The sequence below is a fragment of the Gymnoscopelus microlampas genome, assembly GCF_963454915.1.
Source record: "Gymnoscopelus microlampas genome assembly, chromosome: 19".
Lineage (NCBI taxonomy): Eukaryota > Metazoa > Chordata > Actinopteri > Myctophiformes > Myctophidae > Gymnoscopelus > Gymnoscopelus microlampas.
Genome location: NC_139956.1, coordinates 33,459,666 through 33,469,688, shown reverse-complemented (window position 1 = coordinate 33,469,688; position 10,023 = coordinate 33,459,666). Strand labels below are relative to the sequence as shown.

Here is a 10,023-nt window from a genome sequence, read left to right as displayed (position 1 = left end):
GGGATTAAAGTGTTTGCGATGCGACATGCATGTGATCTCCAGAGTTATATATAATATATATATGAACCATGCACGACTTTTATACGCTATACCAGTGGTTCTCAACGTGTGGCCCGGGACCGCCAGGGGGCTCCAAATGGACCCTCATGTGCCTGTAACTCTGTGAGATACACTCTCAGAGTTACAGGATGACTGTCGTCCTCTGTCCCTCGCCCCCCAACCCCTTTCTTTCTGTAAATATATCAAGCATTGCTTTTAGTGTTGTTGCTGATATGTAATGTATCGTATGTATGGCATGTCTTACTGATGAATTGAGTACAATGGACCACAATGGAAACAAGCCTCCCGGATCTTTTTGTGTCATCCTTTTAGCACAGCTTTCATAACTGTACGCCCGTACTGTTTCCCACTGTAACTTGCTAAATAAGTATTCAATCAATCAATCAAGCAATCAAAAAAACAGGTGTTGAGAAACAGTGTGCTGCACTGTGGCCAAAAAAACACTGTGTATTCAAACATTATTTCAAAGGTGTATTTTGAAACATGCAAAAGTTGTTTATTGAGTATTATCTCTCCTTCTCCATCCGTCTGTCTGTCCAGGTGTTTGCCAAGGTGTTCAGTCACGAGGCGCTGGAGTCGTACCTTCCTAAGATCCAACAGGTCATTCAGGAGAGTCTACGAGTGTGGAGTTCAAATCCTGAGCCTATCAACGTCTACAGGTAGGGTCTCTACAATGATATTGTATGTATAGGTACCATACTGTATTCTATTATACTCCTATCTATCTATCGATCGGGCGATAGATAGATAGATAGATAGATAGATAGATAGATAGATAGATAGATAGATAGATAGATAGATAACACAAGGCAGTTACTGTAAGAGTAGAAGGGTAAACTGTTCTATACTCAGTCGTACTGTGTGTTGTGCTGTCCAGGGAGAGCCAGCGTCTGTCCTTCACCATGGCAGTGAGGGTGCTGCTGGGCTTCAGGGTGTCCGAGGAAGAGATGGGACACCTGTTCTCCACCTTCCAGGACTTTGTGGACAACGTGTTCACCCTGCCCATCGACCTGCCCTTCACCGGCTACAGGAAGGTACGAACAACGTCCCGTATTATAACTGGAAACCCTGGAAAGAGACTGCCACAGGAAGGTTCAACACGTAGAAATAGCTATAGTGGTTCCCAAACCTTTGAGCTCAAGACCCAGAAGAAAATGTTGACCCAAACTTGCGAAAATAGCCGAGCTTGTAGATCGGCCACTACTTATTAAAAGGGATATTTAATTGCGACCCATAAAAATTTGTTCAAGACCCACTGCTTGGGAAACACTGGTGCATACAGTCTAATCTTGAGTGTTTATGTAAAACTGCAATCCATAAGTTCCATGTACTACGATGGGAGGATTCAAACTAGGGTCTATACCGCGCCCGGAGACCACCCATCTACCGCTACAAGAGGGAACACCTGCTTAATTGGCCTGGGGGAGATGTTGCGCGTATGAGCTTCAGGCAGTGCTACTTGTCAAGGCAGAGTGTATACTTGTACACTTTCAGAGTTCCAAATAAATGGATAAAGTAACACTTAAGGTTTTTACTGTGCACTCATCTGAATTCATTTGGTGGATTTCCAGGAAACAGCTGGTGGTAACCACAAACATTTCAGAGTCGGAACTCTTGAAATTCCATTTTTCAACATAGTTTCATATTTTATTTGATATGGACACCATGATAGCATTCAATATGCAGTGTGTCATATTACACACAAGCATGCATTTTTTTATTTTTTTTTCATTTTACAAAATAAATGTTTTCCCCCCAATAATTTATCTTTATACCAGCAGCTATCAGTGAATACACAGTATCCTTTTATCACTCTTTTGTATACATCTGTGCCACCGTGCCTTTTTTGCAAACTGTTAATAAAAAGTATTCAATCAATCAATCAAAGCCACTGGAGTAGCGTGGCTGTATTTACTTGCAGAGACACATGTTGTTTTGTTATGTAAACAGAGGGCAAAGTTACATTCTATGCCCTTAAAGACTTCATGGAGTTTGTCCAGCAGTACATTCAGGGGTCATGGCAGTACTGCAGTTATGACACACACAAAAGAAACACAGATGCAGAAAATATGTTAAATCGACTAGTTGGTAAATGTTACTAAATGTATGTATGTGTGTGTGTTCAGGGTATCCGTGCACGGGACTTGCTCCACAAGGGGATAGAGAAGGCCATCAGAGAGAAGCCTTTGTGTTCCCAGGGGAAGGATTATAGCGACGCACTCGACGTTCTGATGGAGAGCGCTAAGGAGAACGGCACTGAACTCACCATGCAGGAACTCAAGGTAACGCGCGCGCACGCACGCACGCACGCACGCACGCACGCACGCACGCACGCACGCACGCACGCACGCACGCACGCACGCACGCACGCACGCACACACACACACACACACACACACTCTCACTCAGCAGCGTAGACACACAGACAGGCACACCCTGTATTTACCTATTAGACTAATTCTAAGGAATTTTGTGGAAACTTTACTCTCTCTCCCTCGCTTTCTCTCTTTCCCTCTCTCATTCTCTCTCTTCCTCTCTCGCTCTCTCTCTCCTTCTCTCTCTCTCTCTCTCTGAGGTTTTCTGGGTTGAGTCCAGGGCCAAAAATAAGTCAACACTACCCCCGCCAGGGGTCTGAAAGAGGCCTCCTGTACACTCACACTCACACACAGAGAAATGCACGCACGCATGCATGTGCGCACACACACACACGCACCCACGCACGCACACAGACACACAATGTTGTTATTGGATGGAAACGCCGTACCTAAAACAACGAACTGAAAACTAAACTAAAAGAAAATCGACTTTTCTTTTTTTTTTTGGAAAGTAGAAACCCAGCTTGGGTTTGACGACGGTGCCCTGTGTGTACGTTTGGAAAATGATGCAATGAAGTTTTGACCACGTTTCTGGGAGTTATGTAACCTAATAAGCTTAATATGCACCTAATGTGTGTACTAGGCTCCCTCAGTTTGTGCTCAAGCCATTAGTAACAGCATCTTTTTCCATCCATTTCCAAATGAATTAAGAAAATTAGACCTCTTATTACCCCCGTCCCCCCCGTCCCCCCCCATCCCCGCGGGAAAAGAGCTTTGTTTTGACTCCAGTTTATCTGTGAGCGACTTTAGCAGGAAAACTGCTGCACGGAATGACATGAAACTTTCAGGAGACCTTGGATATGGGCCTTAAATTATTAATTTGGCATAATTGGGTCAAGACATGTTTTACATCTGTAACCTATAAATGTAATACATACTTAAATAGTGTTCATTTAAAGGAAAACTTAGCCGATTTTCAACATAAATGCCATTGCTCTGGTGTGAGAAGTTCAATAATATTGTGTGGCTAAAAAACATAAAGAATCTAGGCTAGCCTAATCTCACAAATCGCTGCACCGATCAGCGCCAAAAGTGCACGCTGCCACTAGGTGACAGACATATGTTTCTAACTTTATAATGAAAATGTGATTGCGCTAAAACCTTAAATAAAAAATGAATTTACGAAAAAAAAAGGATCGTGAAAATGTGTGAATATATATATACATTTTGAACTCAAATCTTTGCTTCTCGGGGTCCCTGGAACCATGACGTGGGGGTGAGGGGGGGGGGGGGGGTGGTCCTTGACATGAAAAAGGTTTGACAACCACTGATATTATAGCGACATAAGTTTTTTTTCAAAAAAGGATTTAGAAGACATTTGTAGAATGCCCAGAAGCAACGATTTGAGTAAAACATGGTTTGCACACATTTTCACAATTAAAAATGAATAAATCTACAAGCCACAATGTACACGTTCGTAGCTTGTAGATCTGCTATTTTTGAATAGCCGAAAGTATAGAATAATGGTTGTAGCTAAAATCTAACATGACACAGATGCGTTCCCGGATTGAATGGGTTAACAATTGACTAATAAATGGACTAATAAATGGACTAATAAATGGACTAATCGACTAAATCAGTGTTTCTCAACCTTTTTTGTGTCAAGGACCCCCAAATTGACACATATTAGCCCACGGACCCCCACTTGAAAAGATATGCCAGGCAGGGACTCAACCATTTTCATTTCTTGGGGGTCCCAATCTACACTGTATCATCATCATTAGTGTTCATTTAACTCTGAGAGTGTACAAATGGAACCAAATTGTCCCGTTAGGGTCCATTTGGTTCCATTTGTACACTCTCAGAGTTACAGACACATAAGGGTCAATTTGGTTCCTATCTATTAATTTGGCTGAGGACCCCCTGGAACCCCCTCAAGAACCACTGGTGGTCCACCGGACCACTGGTTGAGAACCACTAGACTAAATTAACAGACTCTCTCTCTCTCTCTGCGTTCCAGGAGTCGACCATCGAGCTGATCTTCGCCGCCTTCGCCACCACGGCCAGCGCCAGCACGTCTCTGATCATGCAGCTCCTGCGCCACCCCAACGTGCTCGAGCGCCTGCGGGAGGAGCTGAGGGCCCGGGGCCTGCTGCACAACGGCTGCCTGTGTCCCGAGGGGGACCTGCAGCTGGACACCATCATGGGCCTCAAGTACCTGGGCTGCGTCATCAAGGAGGTGCTGAGGCTCTACACGCCCGTGTCGGGGGGCTACCGGACCGCCATGCAGACCTTTGAGCTGGACGTGAGTCTCAAACCCAAACCCAACCCCACCCCCTAGTCTGTCTGTCTGTCTGTCTGCAGTGGTGTAAAGTAACAAAGTACATTTACTCAAGTACTGTACTTAAGTTCAATTTTGAGGTATTTGTACTTTACTTGAGTATTTCCAATTATCAATACTTTTACTTCTACTCCACTACATCTCAGAGGCAAATATTGTACTTTTACTCCACTACGATTATTTGAAGACTTTAGTTACTAGTTACTTTGTAGGTTTTGATGATTATTACAAAACATACATTAACCACTTCAGCCCTATATACATTTTGACCATTTGAAAATTGCAGATCTACAAGCTCACAATGCGTCGCGATGTGACGCAGTGAGCTTGTAGATCGGCTATTTTCCAACACTTGAAATGGGACATTCTGTATAATGAGTACTTTTACTTTTGGTACTTTAAGTATATTTTGATACCAATACCTTTGTAATTTTGCTCAAGTACATTTTGTCAGTCTGTCTGTCTGCCCACCTGTCCTCCACATACGTATATATATATATCGCAGAAACCTCTTATCTCCATATTATAACCTTTTGTGTGTTTTTGTAAATGAACGCCCTCTGTAATATAATAAACTTTATTTACACTATATAGCACTTTTCAAAAACAAGGTTACAAAGTGCTTCACATACAATACATAAACAGGAAATATAAAGGTAATTCAATGATGGAAATTAAAAACAAAGGAACAATACAAAAATAATAAAAACAAATTTAAGAGTGAAAGCGGTAACTAGCTTCTAAAAACGCCTTGAAAACGTTAAAATTCAAACAAAAAAAACATTATTTTGGTATAGCAACAACTAATGAGACACAGAGGTGGCTCCCGGAATGAAAGGTATAACAACGTATAGGTTACAAGAACAGGTCTAAATAAAAGTAGGTACAGTAGTATCTCCAAATCGTCCATTTATTACCAACGTTGGACACCTTTTCTCACACCTCTCGCTCTCTTTAACCCTCTCCAGGGGGTCCAGATACCAAAGGGCTGGAGCGTGATGTACAGCATCCGGGACACTCACGACACCTCGTCCGTCTTCCGGGACGCCGAGACCTTCGACCCCGACCGCTTCAGCGCCGAGCGCGGCGAGGACAAGGAGGGCCGCTTCCACTACCTGCCGTTCGGCGGCGGCGTGCGCTCCTGCCTCGGCAAGCAGCTGGCCACGCTCTTCCTGCGCATCCTGGCCATCGAGCTGGCCAGCACCAGCCGCTTCGAGCTGGCCACCCGCAACTTCCCCCGGATAACAATGGTGCCCGTCGTCCACCCAGTGGACGGCCTGAAGGTCAAGTTCTACGGCCTGGACTCCAACCAGAACGAGATCCTGGCCAAGCCCGAGGACTTGCTGCTGGGAGCCGCCGTGTGAAGGGACCGACGTGGGAGCAGGAGCAGGAGGAGGAGGAGGAGATGATGGAAGAATGGAAGGAGGAATAGGAGAGAGGTTGGGATTGAGGTGGGGTTGGGGATTGCGCGGTTGAAAGAAACGAAGGATAGAAAGATGGAGAACTGTCAAATTCTTCTCTCTCTGCCTCTGTTCTGCCGATGAGGAGGTTCCTTTTACAGAAAAAAAACTGAATGAAAAGCAGAAGTCCTTCTCTTGTCGTCGTGGTCGATTATCGGGACTTTACTTCAGAGAACGGTAGAAGCTGCCAAAAAAAATGTTTATAGGCCTAGAGATTCTCTAATGTGTGTGTATTTTATTTTGTGTTTTTTTTCCCGTCAAAGAAATATACAAAACAAAAAAGTATGTAAAGTTAAAACAAAAAAGCTATGTAATATAATTTCAAATATAGCGCATAAGCAGGGGAGGAAATGCACAACAGGAGGAAGGAGGAGGAAGAAGAAGTAGGCTAGATATGGTGCATGGATATTCTTTTGTAGAAATGGAGGGATGAGTTAGAAGCCAGGTAAAAGAATAATGAGTGACAGTGGAAAGAAGGGAGTGATGGATGAAACAGGGTATGGAGACGAAGGAAGGAAGTGGCTAACGTGTTAGCGTTTAGCTTTTTTATAGGCTAACATGTTTAGCGTTTAGCTTTTTTAGAGGCTAACATGTTTAGCGTTTAGCTTTTTTAGAGGCTAACATGTTTAGCATTTAGCTTGGAAGAGGCTTACATGTTTAGCGTTTAGCTTGGAAAGAGGCTAACATGTTTAGCGTTTAGCTTGTGTTTTAATCAAAAGTCAATATGGGCCATTCCAGTTGTTCTACCAGGGTAAGCAGATATGTATCGAACCAGACAGTGGCTTTAACTGGGGCCAGTGGCCGCACAGGTCCAAAATCTAAATGGTTCAGATTTGGAAAAGAGATTTTTTTTAATTAATTACAATTAATTAGTCGTAGGGATTCTTTTTAGGGAGGCAGTGGTAACAGAAAGCTATAGATGGGACGTTTCATTTTTGAAAGGGTGACAGATGTAACATTGTGAAGCAATGTAAATGGGACACTTTATCTATGAAAGTTATTTTTTTCATTATATGTGCAAGTGTCAGCTCTCTGTCTGTCACGTGTCTATCATGAACTTCTCCGAGGCCAGAAAAACCCATGTGTTTTATATTGTTGTTCCATAATTGCTGGTATGTCCCAGCCCTCTTAAAAGCATGTATGAACTCAGGTGATGAACAGGATATTAAGTTGAATAAGCATTTACTTCTTTCTTTCTTTCTTTTGTTTTTCTTTCTTTCTTTCTCTCTCTCTCTCTCTCTCTCTCTCTCTCTCTCTCTCTCTCTCTCTCTCTCTCTCTCTCTCTCTCTCTCTCTCTCTCTCCCTCCACTTGTAATTGTGTCTGACTGCACATAAACAGGCTACCCTTTATCTATAAACAGACCTGTACAACATACTGTTTAAAATGGTTTCGGTAGTTTCCTAACCAGGCAGGAGTTTGGTAGTTTTCTATAGGTTCTGATATTACACAATGGCAGAAGTTTCCACTTGTCTTTCTGACTATCCCTGTTCTAACGACAGGACAGATATTACACCCTTCTCTGATGTTGAGTTTGTAAAGCACTTTGTACATTAATTTCAGCTGTGCTTGTTGTTGTTTTCATTATTATTATTATTATTATTATTAATTAAGCTCATGGAGAAGAGTAACTGAAACCATTGTAAATGATAAGTTTGTACAATGTCTGTTTTGTAATCTCGCTCAGCCTGTGCTTCCATAGACGGGACCGTACCTATGTTCCCCGGGTCCTATGTTCCCCGCTTTCCTAGGGAGAGCGGGGAACATAGGACCTAACCTAAACCTAACCCTAACCCTAACCTTAGTGGGGGAACATAGAACCCGGGGAACATAGGGATGACCCCCCATAGACCTACACTACCATGTTGCATTGAGATTGTACCTATTGTCTGTTGGCCAGTGACTTCTTCTCAATGGCCGGGATATCACGGAGTACTCATGATTTATGAAAAAAAAAAAAGAGGACGATTCTGAACTGAACGATTTTGTAGGGCATGAGGAGAAGAGGGGTGGAGTAGTTTTGGGGAGGACTACACAATACATGCTGCTTGATTGGCGCTTTGTCATTCTGTGTTTTTTCTGTTTTTGTTTTGTTTTCCTGGCGATCTTTAAGTTTGTGTCGTCTGTTTGGGCAGCCATTTTGAATTCTGTGGAGAAGGTGACGTTCATTCTGCCTTTGCTGCTTCTCCAATCAACGCAAAATAATGCAAAAAAACAAAAACAAAGAAAGAAAGCTAAACTCCATGTTCTAATGATGGTGGTTTCTGATGGGGGATAAAAGGACAACACTTTATTAGCTACCAGAGATTTATCATTCAAGGTGATTGCACAATCAGGACTCGGTCGGAGCATCTTTTGCGTCGTCAAAGAGGGGAAAATACTTTTTTTTTTTTAAATTTGAACAGGCATCTATGACGGAGCGCTTTGAACTGATCTGGTGGATTCTAGGACCTCGGGGACATTCGGGAAGCCCCTGGCCCAGAATTCTAAGATGGTTACAAGTAGAAGCCTGGCTAAGAGAGAACGGACCAATGGGGTTCCAGGAATGGGGAGGGCGGGCCGGGCAGGGGTTCTCATTGGACAGTCTTGTGTCCAATGGCATCGGCAGATTCTGCCTGTATGAGAGATGGTTCATTCTTGTTAACGAACACACCACTGATATCTATGATGGAAAAAAAATACTATATATGAAAGTAGACATTCTTTTTGCTGCTTTACTTGTGTATATTTTCTAACTGAGAGATCTAGATTGCTACAATAGTTTGTATCCTTCCCCTATATATATATATATATATATATATATATATATATATATATATAGGGGATAGAATAATTGCAATTGTTGACGAAAAGAGCGTATCGGCTATAGTGTATATTAACATGTATATTATTCCTTTCCTTAGCAAGCCACGGGAGAATTCAGCTACTTATGTCTACTAATAACCTAATATTAATGTTATTGTATGATTAATATTGTTGTCATAAGATATTTGAAATGCTATTTTTATTATATTTCAGATTTAGAGTTTCTAGCCTAAAATAAGAAAGAGGTCGTTGGTAAATATTGGGTGTTATTTACAATAATTATGTATTTCAGTTATATTGTACACTGTGTTTACAATGTTAATATTGTTGATTCGATTATCGTAATAATTATTATTTCTTTATTTTTATTTTATTTTTTTGTTTTTCTTACATGGATTCACTATCACTGCATCATATCTGGTATTGATTATGGGGAAAAAAAATACAGAAAGCACTTGTGAGGTATGTTAATTTTTTTTTAATGCTATGACACTACACTTTCCATTCTTTTTCCTGCCAGCCTGTTTGTCATTCTGTACATAAATAATATTTGTATTTCTCTTTACATGACAAAATATCACTTAATTCAAATATGAATGTTGTTTTTTTCCTTCTTTTTCCTTCTGTCATGTTTTTGTTACCTTGATTGTTAAATGTACTCCTGTAATAAAGTATTAAAAGTAAAGAAAGAGCTTGTGGTGTGTGTTCTTCATGTCTGCATATCTATGGTTACGTGTGTTAGTTGTATGTCAGATGTATGGACTTGAAAGTATGCATGCCACCATGTTTGCAATGGATTACATTTTCTTAAAATAATGGCATATGTAAAACAAAACAAAAAGTGTAATAATTTCACCCAAAACGTTTTAAACAATATATGACTATTGACATACAAATACTGTCTGTCAGTTCACAAGAGGATTATATTACTTAGGCCAATTTGAGTTTTGACTTTGGCAATTGTAGACCTGACTTGTCCAAGTATTGACCAAGTATTTGTGGAGTAACTGACTTAGTGCAGACTTAGGCGATTTCTTTAGCCTA

The 10,023-nt window shown here is 41.5% G+C and overlaps 1 protein-coding gene and 1 long non-coding RNA gene across 3 annotated transcripts; one reads left to right on the top strand and one right to left on the bottom strand.

The window, feature by feature from the left end:
• Window positions 1-603: 603 nt before the first annotated feature.
• Window positions 604-7,473, top strand: cyp26b1 (cytochrome P450, family 26, subfamily b, polypeptide 1). 2 transcript variants are annotated; one of them, XR_014599704.1, is made up of 6 exons: window positions 605-719; window positions 938-1,094; window positions 2,187-2,342; window positions 4,396-4,680; window positions 5,685-6,711; window positions 6,743-7,473. XR_014599704.1 is itself a non-coding variant. In XM_084043535.1 (5 exons), the coding sequence occupies exons 2-5, from the start codon at window positions 963-965 to the stop codon at window positions 6,078-6,080; spliced, it is 969 nt and encodes a 322-aa protein (XP_083899661.1). In that variant the 5' UTR covers window positions 604-719; window positions 938-962; the 3' UTR covers window positions 6,081-7,473. The 2 variants fall into 2 exon arrangements, 1 of the variants encoding a protein (XP_083899661.1); XM_084043535.1 differs by having other exon boundaries at window positions 604-719; window positions 5,685-7,473.
• Window positions 7,474-7,743: 270 nt separating this feature from the next.
• LOC311035372 lies at window positions 7,744-9,658 on the bottom strand. The gene is made up of 2 exons (XR_014599705.1): window positions 8,016-9,658; window positions 7,744-7,867 (listed from the first exon to the last, which is right to left on the bottom strand). It is a non-coding gene; the product is annotated as an uncharacterized lncRNA (long non-coding RNA).
• Between the last annotated feature and the right edge of the window lie 365 nt (window positions 9,659-10,023).